General features: G+C 50.2%; 1 protein-coding gene across 1 annotated transcript; it reads left to right on the forward strand.

Annotated features, from left to right (window-relative positions):
• The first annotated feature begins 413 nt into the window (after positions 1-413).
• Positions 414-3,274, forward strand: LOC125522230. Its single transcript, XM_048687315.1, has 5 exons — positions 414-699; positions 827-924; positions 1,668-1,740; positions 1,823-1,864; positions 2,992-3,274. The coding sequence occupies exons 1-5, from the start codon at positions 553-555 to the stop codon at positions 3,016-3,018; spliced, it is 387 nt and encodes a 128-aa protein (XP_048543272.1). The 5' UTR covers positions 414-552; the 3' UTR covers positions 3,019-3,274.
• The last annotated feature ends 19,177 nt before the right edge of the window (positions 3,275-22,451 follow it).

The raw sequence follows: 22,451 nt of genomic DNA on the forward strand, positions 1-22,451 counted from the left end.
CTGCCAGTTCCATTCCAAGCACTACAAGAAATTTGTTAATCCATGACGGATTTCTTATGACGTTCTCATAAATTGTCACGGAAACTGTCATGGGTCTGCAAGATGCGAATGGGCCTCAAGACAATTAACCCATTATGATGGACAACGATGGACTGTCACGAAAACCTTCACTGATCAACCAGCTGGGCCTCACTTTTTTTATTTATACACCATTTGGACCATCACAGGTGGCTCTTGCTGTGTGTGCCATTTTGTTTGGCCTATTTGTCAGTCGAATGCAACAGTGAATACGAAAAAAAAGAAACGAAGAGCACGCGTGAGCAGGGCGATTTTAAGTCGCCAGCGCGGGGAGTGAAATTTTTCGAGCCAACCCATTTAACAGTAGAGTCCACACCATCCTAACCCTAGTTGCCCTTCTCCCGTCTCCTCCCATACCCAACCAGCCGCCGCCGCCACTCCACCTTCCCTCCTCGCATCGCTTCATGTCGCCGCCGGCGGCGCCAGCCCCCTCCATCTATCTCTCACCGGATCCCTCCCCGTCTACCCCACCCCATGCCCCTTCCCATTCAGGTCGCGCCCTCGAGCTGCGGCGGCCCAATCCTGCCTCTCGAGATGACGCGGCCGTGGGGGTGGCAGGACCGACTGGCGGGTTTGGAACCCCCCGAGGTCGGGGGCGGCGGGCACGGATCCAGCTCCGCGGTGAGCCAACATGAGTGAGGAATCAACCCTCCCCCCCCAACAAGCCACACACATGCTTCTCCTCTGCTATTTGTTCATCGGGGTTGAGTTTTTACACAGCTTCTTATTTGGCTTGGGGGATTTGCAGGCCAGTCTCGTGGGGATGGTGAGCGGCAAGGCGGAGCTGAAGACGGACGTGCCCTTCACGCTAGACGACGGCATCGACCGCATCAATTGCATCAAATTGTGAGTGCAGCTCGGCAAATGGGTTTGTTTTACTTGGGCTCCAGATGTATTTTAGGGGTGCAGTTTTAGAATTTTGTTTGGACTCCATTGCTGGATGTTGGCTATGGGATTTGTCCACTTCTACAACTTCAATCTTCACCGGATTGAAATGTTGTTGGTTGTTAGTACGACAGTGCAAGAAATCCAATAATTGGAATTAAAACATGTAGGTTCTTAACCATCTCCACTTAATTCAGAAATTGAGTTCCAAGCTGATCGTAGTCTCCTAAAGATTGGATTAATGGGCTGTCCTCCTTCCTGAAAAAAAAAACTGCACACCACCGCCTGCCTGGCCTCGCACTCTTGCTTCCCAAGGTCGAAAAATCGACCCTCCTGTCATGCTGCTGATGTTGCCAGGAAGCCAGACGCCCCTAAAGAGCAACAGGTAAAACTGATGGATGTTGTGACATCGATGTTGCAGTTCACACATGTCCAAAGTAATTGCAGTAATATCTTGCACTGTACATCTGTCCATGGCTGGCCTGCATGACGAGGATGGTTAGATTGATTTACTCCTCTGCTTGGTATGCTTTGCTATTTGCTTTCACTGGGATAGTGTGTTATTCCTCCTTATTCTTCTATGTTTCTAATTGATCTTTACGTTTTGTATTTCCTGAAGTTTCAATTGATTCTAGATTTACGTTAAGAGAAAAAAGCACATTTGGGAATGGATTCTGATTCGTATGTATACATTCAAATTTAAGGTGCTACATTGTTCTTCCCTGGGGGAATTGGTGCAAAATCTATACCAAAACAATTTCAAGTCCAGGACTAAAGGTGATGTTCTTTTGTTACAGTTCTTATGTATATATGTAAGAATTTATCTGTAGTAGGCTGATATGTTCAACCAATTTTCCAGCCTATTGATACTTTAAAGATATCAGCATCATGCCGGTGCAAGGTACGCACCGTGTCTCTTCCTCCAATTATCCCATCAGTAGCATATCACTATGGCATATGTGTGATGAAATAATCTTCGGTCAAGATATGTTATTCTTACCATCAAGTACTAACTAGCCTTCTCTTTTCACCATATCCTGTAACTTTTGTTGAATTAATTGGTTGTGAAATACCCATTATTCCTTGCAAAGAATCATGGTTATTGATCAAGTGAAAAAGTAGAATAGCAGCCGATTTGATCCAACTTATTTCTGTAGTAAGTTTTATTTCAGAAAGGAGGTGCGTGTTGGTACTCTTTAATCATGTCTACTTCTAAATGTTATAGCTCGCAGTTAAAGTTGTAAGCCTGGTAAAAATAAGCTTTACACAGCTACTTTTCATATGTTCGAAGATTATTATTACTCAAAGTACTGCTAGATTGTAGTTAGTATGTAGATGTTGTTCAAAATTATTTTTTGTCAAGTGATCACATTGTACTACGTTTTTCTGGCAGCTATATTTATATCTGTTTTGTTTTTGATTTTGTGAAGTGATCTGCATCCAATCACACACACGAACAATATTTGTTCTGAATTGTTATCATAGTCTATCACATTTGACACCCCCAATATCTCCAGTTCACCGGCGAACACGTTAAATTTATATAGTTATTTTAAACTATGATAAAAGGAGTCCCGCTGGGATGTGTGGAGTGGAGGAAAAATGTTTAGATATATACCTAAATTGATAAGATGTCCAAAGAACATCTAATAATTACATGCATGTAAAACCAGTACAGATTTGTATAGGATGTAGCAGATTTACTGTACTTTGTTTATTTTGCTACCAACTTTAACCGTGGGCTTTTGAACAAGCCAAGTGTGTTTTATACACTAATTTCAAATTATGAGCATGGCGACATATGCTTAAATGCCTTAAAGGGAATTGTAAATGAAACATTTTTTAAACTTGTATATAGTCTGCTTTTTTAGTGTGTGTTGTCCACATTTTCATGGTACCTTATTATAGTAGTGGTGTCTATCGGATGATTTCTTGGAAAATAAACTAATATTATTACTCTGTAGATTGATATGGGAGTTTGCTGTTATAAGTTATTATAATTTTGTATGTCTTTTGGATTCCATGCAGGTTGGGTGGTTAGTCCGTGTTACTTGAGATTGAAGTCTTTTAGCAGGAATTACTTGGGTCCGTATAGCTTCCTGGAAGGGTGCTGGTGTTGGAGACTAAAATCAGCTAGGATATTTTTTCATGGAAGTCATGTTACTCAAAAAAAATTCTCATGGCTCTTTCCAGATATGCTTGTGCTGATTCGATATTAAGCTTTGTTTTGTGAAATCAGACTAAATTGTTGATACTCTGTATTATGATGTGAACAAATGTTAATTTATGAATGAATATAATTTGGTTGTCTTGTTGTAAACTGTGCTGCATTAAGAAAACAAGATGGACTAGAAAAGGGGCTAATGGGTTGGACTAAAAAATTGGTAGGCTAATGGGCAGGAGCAAAATAATAGAAAATGGGTTGGACTGGACTGAAATTATTGTGCAAGACACTAATTGGGCTGGTTACTACACAAGCCACGCTAGCCTCCACGTCAGGACCACACAGATGCCATGTCAGGTCCATGTTGCTTCCACGTCATGTAAATCGGTGATAGTTTGTTCCGTCATAGCCTAGTTTGGGCTGGGAAGGCCTGGGATAGATCCATGACAGCCAACTACCGTCATGGAAGGTACGATGTGAAATTATGACGCGATATACATGACAGATTTCAAGTCCGTCATGGATGGATGCGCATGACAGTTTTTGGCTGATCTGTGACAGGCAAAGACCGTCATGTATTGACAAGTTTCTTGTAGTGAAGAGAACACACCTTCCTGCGCAAGCCCTTCAGACAGTCCCTTTATCATGGCCATTTTCGGTCTGGGGGCTCGATATCCTCAGCCCCTTCCCTCGAGCAATCAGGGGCTTTGAATTCTTGTTCGTTGCTATCGACAAGTTTACAAAGTGGCCGAAGGTGACTGCCATGAGAAATGTTACTGCTCAGTCGGCTATCAAATTCTTGAAAGAATTGGTGTCTCGTTTTTGAGTTCCGGCAAGGATCATCATCGACAACAGCACCCAGTTCATGAGCCACGCATTCATGCAATATGTTCGTACCCTCGGATGTAATATCTCATTTGCCTCTATGGCACCCCCTCGGAGCAATGGACAAGCTGAGAGGGCGAACGCTGAAGTACTACGTGGACTCAAGACAAGAACTTTTGATATGCTGCAGAAGCATGGCAGGCGGTGGATTGAGGAGTTACCGGTAGTTCTCTGGTCCCTCAGAACGACACCTAACCGAGCTACCGGGCAGACTCCCTTCTCCCTGGTCTACGGGGCAGAAGCAGTTATCCCCATGAAACTCATTTGTGGGTCCCTTCGAGTGCATGCCTACGACGAAGTAGCGCAAGATCAGCACCGGCGTGATGATGATGTGCTACTCGAGGAGAACTGTCTCCGTGCTGCTATGCATGTTACACGCTACCTGCAAGCCCTGTGTTGCTATCACAGTCGCAGGGTTCATGCCCGATGTTTTGAGGAAGATGACCTTGTCCTTGGGCGCATTTAGTCCGCCAAGGGTACAAAGAAGCTGTCACCAAAGTGGGAAGGACCTTACCGGGTGGTACGAGTCACCAGACCCAGCGTAGTCCATCTGGAGACCGGAGATGGCACTCAGTTGCTGTCAGCGTCCTAGGAACGGGGGTCCCCAGACTTGCCTGCCTGCGGCCCGCGGTGTGGCTCCACCAGCGGCCCATCTTCACCAGCAAACACTCAAGACCCTCGAGAGGGGCCAAGCCTCGCGAGGCGGATGACGCAAGACCTCCTCGGGGGCGGCCTCACTAGGCTGGCTCGGGAGGGGCGGAGAGATCAAGGCAAGGGGCACCTCGCGAGGTTCCTGTGACGCAAGCCATGACGACAAAGACCAGGCGGGCGCCAGCATGTGCAGTGTCCTCGTTTCCTCGTTGGTGCAAAAGAGACAAGCGCAGGCGCGGAGTCCAGAGGCATCAAGCAAAGGTTTCTATATCGGTGCAACTAGACCAAGACCAGCAGGACGGAGGTCACCGTGGAGCCCAGGACGGCGTCATCACCAGATCCTTTGACATGCGAAGACCATCTTTTGTCAAGATAGCTTGTACTAGTTGTCCCCCTTCAAAACTGGCCATTGTGGGATCCCTTCCAGCCTAATATTTGGGAGGAGGACCCGGACCTCTATATATAGGGCTAGCCACCATCGTAGGAAGGGGACCCGGGAAGGATCAGTACATCGAGAGAGAGGGACAATCCTCTACCGCATCAACTTACCAAGCACAAGAACACCTCTCCTCAGGAGGCTGTTCTTCCCTTGTAACTATTCATCCTCAGCCCCAGAGGTAATCCACCACACCACACTCGAGTAGGGTATTACACCACTTCGGTGGCCCGAACCAGTATAAATCTTGTGTCCCTTGTTCTGCGGGTTCGACGCACTAAGCCTTGAGATTGCGGTGAGGGCGTGAGCTAGAGGGAGAGAGATCTTCGTGCACATCCCAGTGTTCGAACCTCAAGGGTTTTGCCGAAACCAGAAATCCGACATTTAGAGCGCCAGGTAGGGGTGCGCTGAAGCTTTCCTTCCGTTGATCCGCGTCCCACCGCTCCACCACATCCATGTCGGACATGTGCCGAGCCCGCGCCGAGCGTCGGGCCACCCTCGCCGCCCATGTCGCTCAGACAGCCCCTATCGATGGGTCTCCCTGTCGTGCTCCGTCTCCTGTTGCCAACACCGCCACGGGCCCGGCAGCAAATGAGCAGCAAGCGTCCTCACTGCAACCCTCCATGCGGCGGGACGGCCGCACCGTGACCCTATCACTGACTCCGGCCGGCTCATCGTCTCACGCTCGCCGTGCACCCACAGATGCGCAGGCTGCGCCGCTCATGGCACACAAGCTCCTGCGCTACCGCCCGGTCGACAACCTCTACGAGGACTGGTTGGACCGCATCCCTGAGCTCGTCAGCGCCGCTGGAGGCTCTCCTACACCATCCCTCTCGCTACCTCGCCCACCTCCAGCCGCGGGCGATGTAGCTCACGGAGCGCCTCCACCGCCTCCGCATCAAGTCGGCGCCCTCGGACCGAGACGCGCAGCTCATGGAGCACCATCGCCTCCTCCGCATCAAGACGGTGTCCTCGCCCCAAGACACGCGGTCCCGCGGCATGATCCACCATGTCGTATGCCCGCGCACGAAGAAGGAAGCTGGCAAGAGGTTCCCCGGCCGCAAGAAAATGCTCCAGCGCTCTCGGCGCCACGACAAGTCCGCGTGCTGCCTGTGGCGGCAGTGCGTGGACATCAAGGGCAGGCTCCGCCCCTGCAGAGGGCCCGGTCGCCACGGCAGGCTGCCACGCCCTCGTTCCCGAGCTGCGTAGTGTCATCTGGACAGGCAAGTTCAAGGCGGACCTGCCTCCTCGCTACGACAGCACCCCTGATCTCGCGGAGTTCCTGCAGCTCTACGAGCTGAGCATCGAGGTGGCCAACGGTGACGAGAAGGTCATGGCGAACTAGTTTCCCATGGCTCTCAAGGATGGCGCTCGCTCATGGCTCCTGAACCTGCCCCCAGGCTCGATCTCCTCCTGGGGTGAGATGCGCGACCGCTTCGTCGCCAACTTCTAGGGCCACACGACCGCCCTCCAGCCACGGGTGACCTGCACCGCATCAAGCAACAGTCGGGAGACACCCTGCAGAAGTACATCCAGCGCTTCAACACCGTGTGTCTCAAGATCCCCAAGGTGACGGACGAGGCCATCATCTCAGCATTTTCCGATGGTGTCCGCGACATCAAGATGAAGGAGGAGCTCATTATCCACGAGGAGCTATGCATGACTCTGGAGCTGTTCAACATAGCGACCAAATGCGCAAGAGCTAAGGAAGGGCGTCTTTCCCTCCTCGAGCTCCCTGCTACCGACGCAGAGGGGAAGAAGGCCAAGGTCAAGGACATGAAGCGCAAGGGAGTGGCCGTACTCGCAGCAGAGCCAGACACCAAGCGCGGCCGGGACCTGCCCGAGTCGTCCAAGGGTGGCCGTCCGTTCTGTGCCTTCCACAACATGCGCAGCCACAATACCAATGATTGTCAAGAGCTCAGGTCCATTCGAGATGGAAGCTTCGGTCGACGCCCTGAGCACAACGACCGAGGCTACGGCCGAGGAGGAGGACGAGGCGGAGGACGTTGGGACGACCGTGGCCCCCGCCAGGAATGGCGCGACCAGCCTCGTGAGGACCGCTGGCAGGACCAGCCTCATGAGGGCGCCTGGAGGCACCAGCCTCGCGAGGACCGTCCTCAGGGTAATCCTGGTCTCCCTCCGTTGCCGCCACCACCAAGTAGGAACGACGACCACCATCAGGACGAGGGGCTGGGGGCTTCCAGGAGCCGCGCACCATCGCTTGCATCTTGGGTGGTGCTCAGGCCCCGGCTTCCCAGCGCATCTTCAAGCAGTTCTCTTGCGAGGTTAATGCAGCCCTCCCCAAGCTCGAGGCCACGTGCCCGCTCAGATGGTCCAAGTACTCTATCACCTTCAGCTCGGCGGACCAGCTCAAATGCGCAGCGACCGCCGGCGTCCTCCCGATGCCCTGTTCACCTGTCATCAGCAATGTCGAAGTCACCAAGATACTCATCGACGGCGGCGCAGGGCTCAGTGTCTTGTCCATTGAGATGTTCGACAGACTTCAAGTGCCATACGATCAGCTTCAGCCCACCAAGCCTTTCTTAGGAGTGACCGACGGCTCCACCACCCCGATAGGGCAAGTTCGTCTCCCTGTCACCTTCGGTCAGCGTGACAACTACGACAACGAGCTCGTCGACTTCGACGTCGCCCACATCCGTTTGCCGTACAATGCCATCCTCGGGTTCCCAGCATTAGCCAAATTCATGGCAGTGACCCACCATGGCTACAACGTCCTCAAGATGCCGGGAAGCGGCAGAATCATCACAGTCCCCTGTGAAGAAAGAGATGATGTGTGCTCCCTCGAGCGCACCTTCCAAGCTGCAGCAATCGATGATCCTGACAGCGTGGGTGCGCAGTACCCTCCTGAGGCCAACCCCAAGAGGAAGAAGCAGCTACTCCGCACTGGGCCTCAGAGGAGCGGCGCCTCTAGCCGTGTCACCTCAGGATCGGTGCCCGCACATGGGGCGCCTCCCTCCCTCGCATAAGAAGGCGCGCCCGATGCCCTCCTCGGGCAGGGCTCGGGGGCTTTCTTCTGGAGGGCCTCTGACCTGGCCAACATCACGAGGGAGGCGCTCGGGCACCACATGGAGGCATGCTTCATGACACGTTTCCCTTAAGAGGGCACCAGCCAAGGAGCGCCGAGCGCTCAGGAGTTCATCGTCAAGGCCACCCAGGAGCTTCAGGAAGCAAGGGCAATACGCAGCGACCGCCGCCCACCTGGTGTTGCTCCCCACCCAGGCGAGGGTGGCGAGCTGCGCGTCGGCGTCGACATCCCAAGGCTCAAAATGGCTGAATCCCAGGAGCGTTTTTGGCCTTCGTGTGCTGGCCGATGTGAGGCTCCACCTCACAGCTACGTGCGCATGCCGTTTGGCCTGCCAAGCGTGGCAGCCGCCTTCCAGCGCAATCTACAGAGCATCCTGGCAACCTAGGAAGCCAGGCATCATGCGGTCCTGGCGGAGATGGAGACGGTTCTCAGGAGGCCACCTGAGCCCCCAGAACCTCCCGAGGCTCAGGGTCTCGACGGCTCGTGAGGAGCAGCTTCTTCAGCGCGCACCTTCAGCTACCCCAACGCTCCTTCGACGACAAAACCAGGTGACATTTCCCAAGTTCATTCAGCTGGGAGCGCCCCTCGGGCTGCATTATTCCTAGGTCGCATGGGCCAGTCCCTACGGCGTGTATCCTCTTGCATCTTTAGTTTACCCTGCTGGGGGCGCCCCTCAGGCTGCATCATCCCAGGCCGCTCGGGTCCGACCCAGTGGCATGTATCGTTCTTGCATTTACCTAAGCTAGTTTGCTCTCCATGCACGAGTTATTTATGGTCATTACCTACTTGATTATCACCCACCACGGGAGCCACTCATGCCGGCATGACGCTTGTGCTCGGGTCCGTCCCTGCAATGCTAACAAATCTGAGCGGTTAAGCTCTGGCTCGCGGCACACCCACGCACGTCACCTCATCGGACCCTCAGTGCCTTCACCTTCTTGTGGAGCAACCAGTAGCAGACCGACGATCATAGCGGCAATTTGTGTCCCTCCTCACGCTAACCTGCAGGAACCTCCTGAGGGCAACAGCGGGCGGTACCACGGGCTCCCTCTTCTCCCATGAAATTCACTTGCGTGTTAAAAGGGGAGCTCCTGAGCATCGTGACTCAGGAGCTCTTACTAGCTCTCCAGCCCTCACCCCCTGGCCTTGACCACGACACCGCAACCTGGCATACCAGCGGCGACTGAGCTCGCTCGAGGGCCGGGACCTAAGGACGTAGAGCACATAGAAGAGCATGGAGAAGAGGGGGAGGCTTGCACAGTCCTAACCTGGCTACACTACGGCCGTCGGCATGCGAGTCTGGCATAGCACGAGGAAACAACTCCTGACTACGAAGATAAGTTTCACACCAGGGTCGGCCAAGCGCTATGGCAAAAGATTCCCACCTCTCGTAGCCCTGCTGCGGCGGCGTCGCCTCCCTTTCCCACCATTAGGTAGCTGCTTGCACACTAAAGGGGACCTATTGAGCATCGCGCCTCAGGAGCTCTCACTGGACCTCGGGCCGCTCACCTCCTGGCCTTGACCACGGCATCGCGACCTGGCATACGAGCGATAGCTGCAGCCTGCCTGGGGACCGGGACCTATCGGCGTAGAGCATCAAGCTGCTGCAGGGTTGGAAAGGGTAGACCAAGCCGAAGCAAGACATCTATTCGCATATTTTCATAATAAGGATAATATCAACAAAAGACATTACATACCCTTTACACGCCACCACGGGGTCCATCTTGATTCCTCGCAGCGAACAAAAGAAGGAAGTTTCTAGGGGCCCTATCTACACGCGCCAAATTCCGCCAATGCCATCATCAACAGTGGGCCATGAGAGGCCGGCGCCAACCTCTCCAGACCAGCGATGACAGTGGTCGGACGTTGTGGCCTTACTCCGGGCACGGCGAGGGCTCCGAGGCACGTAGTTGCTGTCGCTCGTCTTCGGAGTCTCGTCGAGCTTGGGAGAATCATTAACCCACCTGGAGTCGCCGCTACTGCTGGAGGAGCTGCTGGCGAAGCCAGCGGCAGGCTCGGCGTTGGCCGCTACGCCGTCTTGATGACCCCCTTCAGGGCAGCACTCCAAGCGGCGGCCTTCTTCTTCGAAGACCTTGAAGAATATCATGGTGGCGCCATCGTACTCAAAGTGGATGGCGAGGGCGCCTTCCGCATGGCAGACTCGGGCGACCTCGCCCCAGCCACGGGTCATGAAGATCTTCCCTCGAGAGACGGCATCGACCTCTACTCCAGTCGTCGGGGCATCGCAGTTGGCGTGCTGCAGCCAAAGCTCGAGGGTGCCCCTCGGCGGCATCTCAGCGGCGAAGAACTACGGGAAGCAAATCCAAGTGCACGGAGGCATCGTCGCCCACATCACGAGTTCGCGCGAGGAGTCCGCGGCGTGGGCTCGTGGGGCGACAACGTGCACCACCACGGTGCGGCGACCACGGCCACGGCGTGGGCGGCGCCGTTCGTCGCCTCTCCCTCCGGAGCACTCGGCTCAGGAATACAAGGGTAGCGGATACACGGGAGGTGGCCGCTCGTACCAAGGCCTCGACACCTCCGGCCTCACAACTATGTCGCAGCGATGGGACAACCTCTTCTTTGGCAGAAGTGGCTCAGGCTTGTCGAGGGGGGGTTTTCCCTTCTCTGTGGCTGAGAAGCTCCATCTCGACGCCATGGTTGACGCAGCAAGCGATGAAGCAAGGAAGAAGAAGGTGCAGGAGGAGCGGAGGAAGAGATGGGTGACGGGGTTTCTGCTCCCCCTTCCCATTTATAGCCAAGGGGTGGCCAACCGCCGACCTCCATGATCTAAGATAATAATGATCTTTTGCATGCAGCATGGACTCGTCAAGTCGGGAAGTTGCCTAGGCAGCGTGTGGAAGTGGAGACGCCCATGTCCAATCAACCGCCGCGTGTCAAACAAGGCCGCAGGCTATTGGGGCCCGCGACACTCCACACTTGCTCCTTGGCCTTGCCTCAAAGCCAAGCCTGAGCGCGCCTTGGGCCCGGGGGCTACCATCGGCATCCTAGGAACGGGGGTCCCCAGACTTGCCTGCCTGCGGCCCACGACATGGCTCCACCAGCGGCCCATCTTCACCAGCAAACACTCAAGACCCTCGCTAAGGGCCAAGCCTCGCGAGGTGTACGAGGCAAGACCTCCTCGGGCCGGCCTCACTAGGCTGGCTTGTGAGGGGCGGAGAGATCAAGGCAAGGGGCACCTCGCGAGATTCCTGTGACCCAAGCCATGACGACCAAGACCAGGTGGGCACCAGGCGAGCGCCAGCGCGCCCAGTGTCCTCGTTTCCTCTTTGGTGCTAAAGAGGCAAGGGCAGGCGCGGAGTCCCGAGGCATGAAGCAAAGGTTTCCATATTGGTGCAATGCGACCAAGACCAGCGGGACGGCAGGATGGAGGTCACTGTGGAGCCCAGGACGGCGTCATCACCAAAGCCTTTGACAGGAGAAAACCATGTTCTATCAGGATAGCTCATACTAGCTGCCCCCTTCAAAACTGGTCATTGTGGGATCCCTTCCCGCCTAATATTTGTGAGGAGGACCCGGGCCTCTATATATAGGGCTAGCCACCATCATAGGAAGGGGACCTAGGAAGGATCGGCACATCGAGAGAGAGGGACGATCCTCTACCGCATCAACTTACCAAGCACAAGAACACCTCTCCTCAGGAGGCTGTTATTCCCTTGTAACTTTTCATCCTCAGCCCCAGAGGCAGTCCACCACACCACACCACACTGGAATAGGGTATTACACCACATCGGTGGCCCGAACTAGTATAAATCTTGTGTCCCTTGTTCTGCGAGTTCGACGCACTAAGCCTTGAGATTGCGGTGAGGGCGTGAGCTAGAGGGAGAGAGATCTTCATGCGCACCCCAGTATTCGAACCTCAAGGGTTTTGCCGGAACCTGAAATACGACAGTTGTAAAACTCATGGAATATTGAGCATCTCCGCAAGTACTACCCGTAAGGCTTGAGGCTGTCGGGCACTGCCCAGCAGCCACCCTTTTGTACAGGTCTTGCCTCAGCTGCATGTAACCCCTTGTACAAAGCCGGGGCGATGACCCCGTGCAAGATAAAATGAAAAAGCGTTGTAGGGGGCCCCCCAACTAAGATCGCATGCATGCATGAGCAAACCAAGATCACTGCATAAGCATTTCATGAGCATTTGCATATGCATATAGATAGGATTGCATCCTGCATTCATTCTCATCTACATGGAGTTGCAGGTTCTTGCCATGAACTTGGCTTCGACAAGGGACGAGAAGATTGCACGGCACAACAATCCCCAGCAAGCCAAACAGATAAGTTTTACCTCTTGTATATTAGTGTTCTGTAAGGCTATAACTTTGCATGAGAAAACCTCACCTCTCTTTTGAAACTTAAGTGCTCCCATCCATGACTCGAACGTTGCTTTAGTAAGGATGGTCGCAGTGGCCTTTAGTAAAAAGGAGCTGGCGGGGGGCTGGCCCCTCTGTCTATTCCCTAGCAGACATAGCTCTCCAGAAGATAAAGAGGGTGCCGGCAGGATATCCTGCCGGGGAAAACTTGTTTATTTTCATCAAAGAGGCACTCCACCTCTGCATGGACATACACATGCATAGGTTCCCGGCAAGTATCATCTTTTTCATTCATATGCTAACACAAGTACAAGCATTACAGGACACTAAGATGGACTTGAGGGATTACATTTATTGAATTAAAATTCGGCGATTGCCTACATGTTTAAGATTGAAAAAATATAAGTGCTTCGTAATGCCTGTCCTGTCCCTCTTCTCCTAGGGACGGCTGTTGAAGGCGAGGAGGGAAAAAGGATCGCCAGGGCAGGCATCCAGTCCGCTCCCGTCGGGCTCCAGGAGAGGTAGCCCGGTAGGAACGGGAGCGCGAGGTAACGCCTCAATGGAGAGCACGACGGAAGGCATCCCTGTCAACCACTGTCACCAGGGCCAGCGGGGCTCGGCAGGGCTAATGGAGCTGCAGCCCAAGAGGAAGCCTGCCAGGGTCCAGCTGCAAGGCTGCTGGAGGAGCCCGGCAGCACCATCCACACCTCTGCATCCAACTCCCTGGCAAATCACATTGCCAGGGAGGAGGCGCAGATGCAGATGATGGTGCTATCGCCTAATGAAGATGGTGCGGGCGACGATCAGCCGGAGTCAGAGTCGTCGCTCCTCCGCCCGCTACTGTTGTCATCACCGTCACTATCCTCTTCGCCGCTTTAGTCCGAGGAGGAGGTTTTGTCATCGTTCGAGCTCTCCACCCAACACCCTAAGCGACCTCCTGAGCGCCCGAAGATCTTAATAGAGAGTAGGCCGCTCTCCATCAGTTTGAACTGGAGAACATGCCCCACCAAGAAGCTATCGGCACGGGCGAAGGTCATCCAGCCACGGCGAAGATACATCACATGAGGGGCAGGGAAATCGACATCAACCCACATCCTACCATTCTCACAACCCCTCACGTGTAGCCTCAGGGCATGTGGTTGCTCGAGCACAATCTCCCGCGCGAAGGGAGTTGGAAGACGAAGGTGACCACACAAGGTCTTATACAGCCTGATGATGAACTCTCGAGGTTGGTCCCCAACGTGGTCTTCTATTGGAGGAGGAGCCGTCGGTGGGGGCGCAGCCAAGGCGCTCCCCCGTCCTCCGCGAGCACCATGGCGACCTCGACCTCGCCCCCTCCCTCGTCTCATAGCAGGCTCCGCCGCCTCAGGTTCTAGAGGGGGAGGGATGCGTTGTCGAGTGGAAGCCCTCGTCGCCATTGCCGGAACTCTACTATGCCCTCGCCCTCTCACCATGGCTAAGGGAGAAGAATTGAGAAGAAGGAGAAGTATGTGCAGAGAGGTACTTCCTTTGTCTTTTTATATAGAGGGGACGAGGCATGGGGCTGGCCCCTCGCACGGGGCATAGCCGCCCCACTCCTCCAATACGGCCTCTCTGCACCCTCGATAACTTTGGGAATCAAGGCCGACCCTCTACTCCAACCATCAACGCTTGATTTTCAACCATGGCACTCCTCCCTGTGCCCTCCGCATCCACCACCTACCGCACCCAATGCATGCGGACCACGTGGCTAGTGCATGTGGGGCAGAGGGCGAGTGGGTTTGGCGGTTTCCGCCCCGTGATCATGGGGCGAGGCAAATCCACAAGCCACGATCGAAGTCCCCCCGCGGTGTTATGCACGACGTGCGAGAAAACTAGAAACTGGCCCGAAATCAAGGCTAATGAAGCAGCTATGGAAGACTTCAAGATACCAACCTCTTCAGCAAGCCTTGCCTGTGCACTTATTAGGCCCTACCCCAAAAACACTCAACAGCGCGTTCGGGGCAGGCCTGGGGGCTTCTGTGGGTGCAATAGACCCTGGGTCTGTCGCCCCAGACTGTGCACAGGCACGGGAACAAGATTGAACACCAGCTTAAGTCAGAGATTGAGGGACCAAGAGATTTGAAGAACCAACATGCAGTTCAGAGGGACCAAGATCAAGCCAGAGGAGCAAGATATCGGCAAGAGAAGGCAAGGGGCGAGGCCACCGCCAGAAGCAGGCAACCAAGGCACCCTGGCAAGGTCTGCCGAGGCTTGCGGGGCAGAACCACCCCACCAACCACTCAAGCATGACCCACGTCGTCAATCAGTACAGTTTCAAGCCGCAAGGTGATTAAGTGGCAGCTATTCGCCACATGGCAACCATTTTCTGCAGAATAAACCCACAGATGACACCTATCTTGCGACGTGTCAATAGAACAGGCGCAGAGTTCGCAAGATAGCCCAGCAAGCCTTGCCGGGCAACCAGTGATGTGACACTAAGCAGTGCATTTAATGCACCCTGTCAACCATTGTGGTGACCCCTTAATCTATAAAAGGAGGCCCATGGCACCCGTAGGAAGGGTTAGAAGGTTGGAAAGTTGACAAACCCACAACCCCATATGCGCGTAGTCGCTGCTACCCTACGGCGACCCCTGTCGGGCAAGTGTACTGCATTTCACCATTCCCATTCCACCATCAATCCACCAAAGCAGGAGTAGGGTCTTACGCCTCACGGTGGCCCGAACCTGGGTAAATTGCTTGTGTGCTCTCTGTCGTGTTGCCATGCGCTGGTCTGCTCTTTGTGCAACACGGCGTCCCCCTGCCGAACCAGCAAGGGGCCTCCTGGTCCCATAGGTGGTCGTGGATATACCGCGACAATGGCTAAAGAACCAAAGGTATCACACCCTAAGGATGTTGATTTCAATAGTGATGAAGATTATTTGCTAGGTGATGATGATTTACTTGTTGACAACTCTAGTGATGAAAACTATGATGAACTTGCTATTAATCATGCCAATTAAGACAAAATGAATGATGATGATAAGAAGGTGATTGAGCGTCTAACTAAAGAAATAAACACTCTTAAGTTAGCTCATGAAACTACCTTAGAAGATTATTGAGAACTTTTAAAGATTCGTGAGAAGGCACACTTTGAAAATCTCAACCTAGAGCAAGAGCATGGGCTCTTAAAAGCAATCAATGATGATCTACGTAAGAAAAGTTCTTACATTGCCAAGTGTTTACTCTTGTCTACTTACATGCCACAAGTAAAATCTTGCAATAAGAGTAAGAACGATTCTTCTTCTAGTAGTAATAACAATAATCATGCTAAATCCAATGTTGTTGCTTCTAGTAGTTCTCTTGATTCCACTAACGATTCTCTTAGCCAAGTTACAATTGAGGAAGAAAATAGTTTATTTAAGTGAATTATAGACAAAGGTGTTAACAAGAGCCTTGCTGGAAGTAAGCAATTTGAGGAAACTGTGCGCAAGCAAGGAAGGCACCGGAAGAATCAACGTATTGGTTTTGAACGAAAGTTCAATGCCAATGGAGTTGAGTGGGAAGAAGATCCATACCCAAGACGAAGTTCATTCGTCAACAAGAGAAGTATGATCCTACTTCCTTCATGGGAACACAAGCTCAAGATGATGTTCCACCACAAGACCATAAGCTAAAAGGCAAGGACAAGCTTCAAGAGGATATTGATGCATTTGAAGAAGCTCCTAAGGCATTGGTCAAGTGGGTTCCCAAGACTACATCAAGTACTACTTCATCAAGTACGACAACAACTCCAAGGATTCCCATCAAGATGATGTGGATCCCAAAGAAGAAGAACTAGAGAGTTCTTGAGGGTGACTCCGCCAACATACTTCACTCATATTCATTTTGGCAAGAACAATTGCAAACAACCTCCACATCTTGCACCAGTTCAAGGAGTCACAAACTCTCTAGTTAGTAAGACAAGGGACAAGGTAACCTAATGCTTTCATGGACATCATCTTGTGTGTACTTCACTCTATGTCTATGGATATCTTTGTCTGTTCCTTGTGGGACTAACCCATGTAGGTATTGAAAGTGCAATTCACTCAAATGGATTGCTCCAAATGATCTACATCAACATTGTGCATCCACATCTTCAACATCTACATGAAGTCATTATTGACAAAACCCAAGGTTAGTTCATCCCTCTTAGGGGGGATATCACATCTAGGGGAGCTTTACTCTAAGAATTAAGCTAAAGAAACTCTAATGGTGTGAACACAACAATGCTTTATGTAAAAGTGGTAACCCCACTTGTGCTTAAACAATGAGTATGACCTACGATCAAATGTTCTCATTTGACTCCTCCGTCAATATACTCATATATAGATGACCTATTCATCACCAATTGCTGGATAGATGCTAGAGTGTTTGTGCATGCTTTGCCACATATTTCATTTGCTATCTTATTGTGTGAGCATGCTGAATGCATATTTTTCTCATTCGAGGACATCCATTTGTTGCTTTGATTGTTTGGTCTTTTTCTTTGTGTCAAATGGATGGACAAGAATGCCTAAGTACTCCCTCTAGCTATCTATGTTTTTCTCGTCGCAAACTCTATTCATGACACATCACAAAGTTTGATCAAGTCAGATTCGAACCCTCTGGGTAAGGAGCACTCGGAGTCACCGATTCATCATAGACTTAAACTTCCAAAACCTCTTTGTGTATTTCAGTCTGACCGATTGATTCCTTTCGGTCATACCGAGTTCATTGAGTTAATCTAGGTTTTCAATCTCGGTGCAACCGATTTGAATAGTTCGGTCACACCGAGTTGCATTAATCGCTTGCGATTCTGCATCTCAGTGCCACCGAGTTGTTCCACTCGGTCACACCGATAGTGTCAAGATATATATACTCACGGGTCAAATTTTGGAAATTCCTCCGAAACCTTTCGCCCACATGTGTCCTTCTTTGCCGACTCAGGTCTCCGGGTCGTCTCCTCATCACCAACAACCTTCCGCCGCTGGTCACCACTGCCGTCAATGGGAATCTTCACCGCCGTTGCTGCCGTAGCGAGTTCACCGCCGAGTTAGGGTATGAACTCGACCCCTATGTGCAATCTTTACCCCTGATTCTTGCACTTAGGTCAATGCCATGATCATTACCACATATGAGATCACTCTATCCAGCTAGAACTCCCTTTAGATTAGTTTTGATTCGAAAATTTAGGATAAGGTTTTCGCTGAACTCATCTCAGACCGACCGAGTTGTATAAATTGGTCTCACTGATTTGGCTTAGGCCATTGCACTTGTGATTTTCGGTCTGACAGAAACTTGCAAATTGGTGTGAATGAGTTCGATTCTCCGTGAAAGCCTAGCAATCTCGGAGCCATCGAACTGTGTCTTTGTTTCACTGATTCCACTAGTTCAGACTCCCATATTGCTTCGGTGGCACCGAGTTTAACAAATCGGTAGCTCCGAAATTCTTTCTGTGGAAAACTAAAACTATGTTTTTGACTCAATTGTTTACAAAATTTCTGCACTTTGTGAAGCTCATCCACTCTATCTCAACTACATCTATTCACATGGCCAGCTTTGAGTTTGGAGTATCAGCTATGTCAGATCAAAGTGATAGAAAGAACATGTGTGAGGAGCAAGTCAACTTGAGTGAGGGCACTAGTCCCTCTGACAGCTATGATGATGGAAGTAGAAGCATTCCAAGCAACTTGCCCAAGGCAGCAACCAGGACAAGGAGAAAGAGAAACTCTGATTCCGAGGATGAAGATTATGTTGCTGCTGAGAAGGAGGTCAGCTCCAAGAAGAAAGTTGTCAAGAAGGAATTTGGCACAGTAGCTTCAATCAAGCCTGGTATGCACAAGAAGGCTCCTGCCAAGAGAGTGCCCACATCAAAGGCCAGAGCCTCAACTCTTGAACCCTCCAAATCAACTATGGAAGAGGCTGCTGGTGAGGGCAATAAAAGGAAAGAAACGGCCAAAAAGACTATGGCAAGAGTTATTGGAAAGCCGTCAGTGATGACCCAATCAGATTAGGAAGAGGAAGAAGAGGATGATGCACCAGCATCAAAGACTCAGAAGCTGATGGGGGATGCCATCAAGTCTGGTGCTGCTCCATCGAAGCCAAAGACTGCCCCCAAAGCTACTTCTCAAGCTTCAAAGGCTGCACCAAAGAGATCCACCAGGAATATACCAGCTGCTAAGAAAACAAGGCCCCAGTCCCTGAAATAGAAGAAGATGATGAAGCCCAAGTTCTCAAAAAGTTGAAGCCAAATTTTTTTGATCATGATGACAATCACCCAGTGGCTGAAAACATGAAGGAGAGAAAGGATGTAGGTCTCAGATTCTGGAGACAATCAGGCCCTTATGCTGTGAGGAGAAGGACTGCTGTGGACTACATATTTCACACCAAGGAACATCAGGTCTTCTATGAGACAGTCCTTTTGGATAAGAAGCCCATCGTGTGTGACATGAAGTGGGTGGATTGGAACTACATCGACAACAATGAAGATCACTTCCCTGGAGTACATGAAAGTTTCACACTCAATGGAGTAGACACCTTTGTGGGTCAGAAATTAACCAAGTGGAATGATGAGGTTATTATGCAATTCTATTCAACAACTCATTTTTATCCAGATGGGAGGATTGTATGGATGACTGAAGGTACAAGGTATCAGTCTACTGTTGCTGAGTGGGCCAAGCTTATCAATGCCCCTGAAGAGCATGAGGATGACATTGATGTCTATGCTAAACCTAGGAAGGGTCACAACTCCATGGCCAACATGTACAAGGAGATACCTAACAAGGCCTTGGAGACACACAAGCTAGGCTCAGTGTATTATCTGTTGTTTGGACTGGCCACTATGAACACCATTTTGAGGCACACCTTGCTGCCCAAATTAGGAGATCACAGGATGATCAGAGGCCACTCCATCAACTTTCTTTAGATGTTTGATGTGCCCCTGAAATTCAAAGTGATGAGTTTGATTGTTGAAACCATCAAGAGGACTGCTGTTGATCCGAAGAGATCATGTGGGTATGCTCCACATGTTCAGATGATCATCAACTCCAAGATGGGCAAATGCATGTATCTCTTGGACAATGAGCACCTTCTCTTGAGGCCTGATCATGAGGACAACACGGTTGTTATGTATGCTTCAGATCCTATATCTATAGAGGCTCAAGAGAAGAGAGAGAGAGAAGGCAAAAGCAGAGAAGGCAACCAAGATGCCAAGTGTTGAAGAGGCTTCACAGGTTTTTCTCAAGTCAAAACAAGACCAACTTGGCTATCTCATTCAGGCTACTTTGAGGATTGAGAAAGGCTTGGCCAACCTGACTCAAAATCAGGAGACTCTTGAGAGAATTTTTGAGACAAAACTTCATGAATTGGATGTCAAGCTGACAGAGATTCAGACATCAGTGGGGAAGATCCAAGAAGAGCTTGAGGATAGGAGTGACAAGATCACTACTGATGCCTATCAAAGGGTGCCCAGGAGGCAGAGGTCTGCAGCAGTGCCAGTGACAGATACTAGAGCTATAACTTTAGCTCTTGCAGCCACAACTTTAGTTGCCCCTCCAGTTGCAACTCCACCAACTCCTACAACCTCTATAGATGCATTTGTTGCAGAACTCCTCTCTGTTTCAGCTTCGCACTTTGAAGCTCCCAAAGATCAAGCTTAGAGAGCCGCATAGCACTATGCATTTTCAAGATTTTTGGTAACTTGTTGCCAAAGGGGGAGAAAGTGTATAAATCATAGGCTGAGAGAGAGAGCTTTGCTTCTTTTTGCTATCTCTTTTGCTACTTATTTGCTACTTATTTGTTTGCTTTCTTGATTGATACTCTACGATTGTGTGTGTGAGATACTTGTATGGTCATGTGTTTGATCATATCATATGTTAATGTTTGTGCTTGGATGATGATATTATCTATCTCTCATGTATGATTATTCACTTTGTCTTCGTGATGAGTGTATATTTCATATTCTGTCATTTTGAGCACTCCACCAAGATGTACGTGACATGCAAGAGTAACCCATGATCCTAATCGATTGTGCATTTGCATTCAAAAGCAAATTTTAAATAATGCACAAATTTAGGGGGAGCTCTTACTTATCACATACTTCTCAAAGAAACGATGTATTTCATTCTTTCTATCATTTGTCGAAGCTTTGATCTATATGTTGTCATCAATTACCAAAAAGGGGGAGATTGAAACTGCAACTAATCCCTGGGTGGTTTTGGTAATTATTAACAACATATAGCTCATTGAACTAATATCCATTCAAGATAATCTTTTCAGAAAGTTCAATGATTGTCGTGGCATGGACTAGAGATGTGGATCCCTCAAAATGCTAAGGACACATATTGGCACAAGCTCAAGACTCTACATTTTCATTTTAGTGATCCAAGATCACATTGAGTCCATAGGAAAGCCAATACTATTAAAAGGGGATGAGGTGTTGCTTAATGGCTTTCTTATTGAAAATGCTTAGTGATATGCTCCAAAAGCCCTCAACCACTTTCTCATTTTCCACATTTGTCCCAAACCAAAAGTCAAACTCGACCCCACCGATTTGATCTATCCAGCGCCACCGAGTTCATTTGACATAGCCATAGCCAGAAACCCTAATCAGTTCGGTCTCACCGATAGGGATCTTAGTCTCACCGAGATGGGATTGCAAACTCTCTATTTCCCTTTGTAACGTTTAGGTCTAACCGAGATGGGCGATCGGTCCCTCAGAGTTCGCAATGCAAACTCTCTATTTCATTTTTGTAACGTTTCGGTCTCACCGAAATGAGCGATCGGTCCCACCGAGTTTGCCTGACCAACTATCTGTTTTCCAATTATTGAAATTGATCGGTCTCACCGAGATTAAGTTATGCCCTAACCCTAACAAAATCGGTCCCACCGAGTTTATTGTGTCGGTCCCAACGAAATGCCTAACATTCACATTTTGAACTAAATCGGTCTAACCGAGTTTCACTATTCGGTCCCACTGAGTTTTTTAAATTGTGGGTAATGGTTAGATTTTGTGTGGAGGCTATATATACCCCTCCACCCTTCCTCCATTCATGGAGAGAGCCATCAGAATGTGCCTACACTTTCAGCATTCATTTTCTGAGAGAGAACCACCTACTGATGTGTTGAGACCAGGACATTCCAATCCAACCATAAGAATCTTGATCTCTAGCCTTCCCCAAGTTGCTTTCCACTCAAATCATCTTTCCACCATACGCAAATATGTGACAGAGAGTTGAGTGTTTGGGAGACTATCATTCGAAGCACAAGAGCAAGGAGTTCATCATCAACACACCATCTAATACCTTTTGGAGAGTGGTGTCCCTAGATTGTTTAGGTGTTACTTGGGCGCATCCAACAAGATTGTGGAGTTGAACCAAGGAGTTTGTAAGGGCAAGGAGATCGCCTACTTCGTGAAGATCTACCCAAGTGAGGCAAGTCCTTCGTGGGCGATGGCCATGGTGGGATAGACAAGGTTGCTTCTTCGTGGACCCTTCGTGGGTGGAGCCCTCCGTGGACTCGCGCAACTGTTACCCTTCGTGGGTTGAAGTCTCCATCAACGTGGATGTATGATAGCACCACCTATCGGAACCACGCCAAAAATCTCCGTGTCTACATTGCGTTTGCTCCCCTCAAACTCCTCTCCTTTACCTTCATATGCAATGATTTACATTCCGCTGCTATACTCTTAGAATTTCATATGTAGGTTGATTGCTTGACTTGTGATAAGTTGCTAAAATTTTCCAAGACTTAAAATTGTGAAAAGGCTAGATTTTTATTTTGTCAAGTAGTCTAATCACCCCCCTCTAGACATACTTTCGATCCTACAACCTAAAAGTTGTGATTTGCTTTATTGTACTAACAGATCTAACAAGGTTTTTTTATTATGTTTGTGTGGATGAAGTGTTCGAAGATCGAGGAGTTATCGATATAAGAAGAATAAGGAGAGGAAAGATTTTAAGCTTGGGGACGCCCATGGCACCCCAAGTAAATATTTCA

Source organism: Triticum urartu, chromosome 7 (assembly GCF_003073215.2).
Source record: "Triticum urartu cultivar G1812 chromosome 7, Tu2.1, whole genome shotgun sequence".
Classification (NCBI taxonomy): domain Eukaryota; kingdom Viridiplantae; phylum Streptophyta; class Magnoliopsida; order Poales; family Poaceae; genus Triticum; species Triticum urartu.

What these genes read in the sequence shown, in the direction of transcription:
- LOC125522230 (XM_048687315.1), top strand. Translation starts at nt 553, where the DNA reads ATGCCCCTTCCCATTCAGGTCGCGCCCTCGAGCTGCGGCGGCCCAATC. An exon ending in TTTCAAGTCCAGGACTAAAG is followed by an intron (nt 1,741 to 1,822) that starts GTGATGTTCTTT and finishes CCAATTTTCCAG; the next exon opens with CCTATTGATACTTTAAAGAT. An exon ending in CAGCATCATGCCGGTGCAAG is followed by an intron (nt 1,865 to 2,991) that starts GTACGCACCGTG and finishes GATTCCATGCAG; the next exon opens with GTTGGGTGGTTAGTCCGTGT.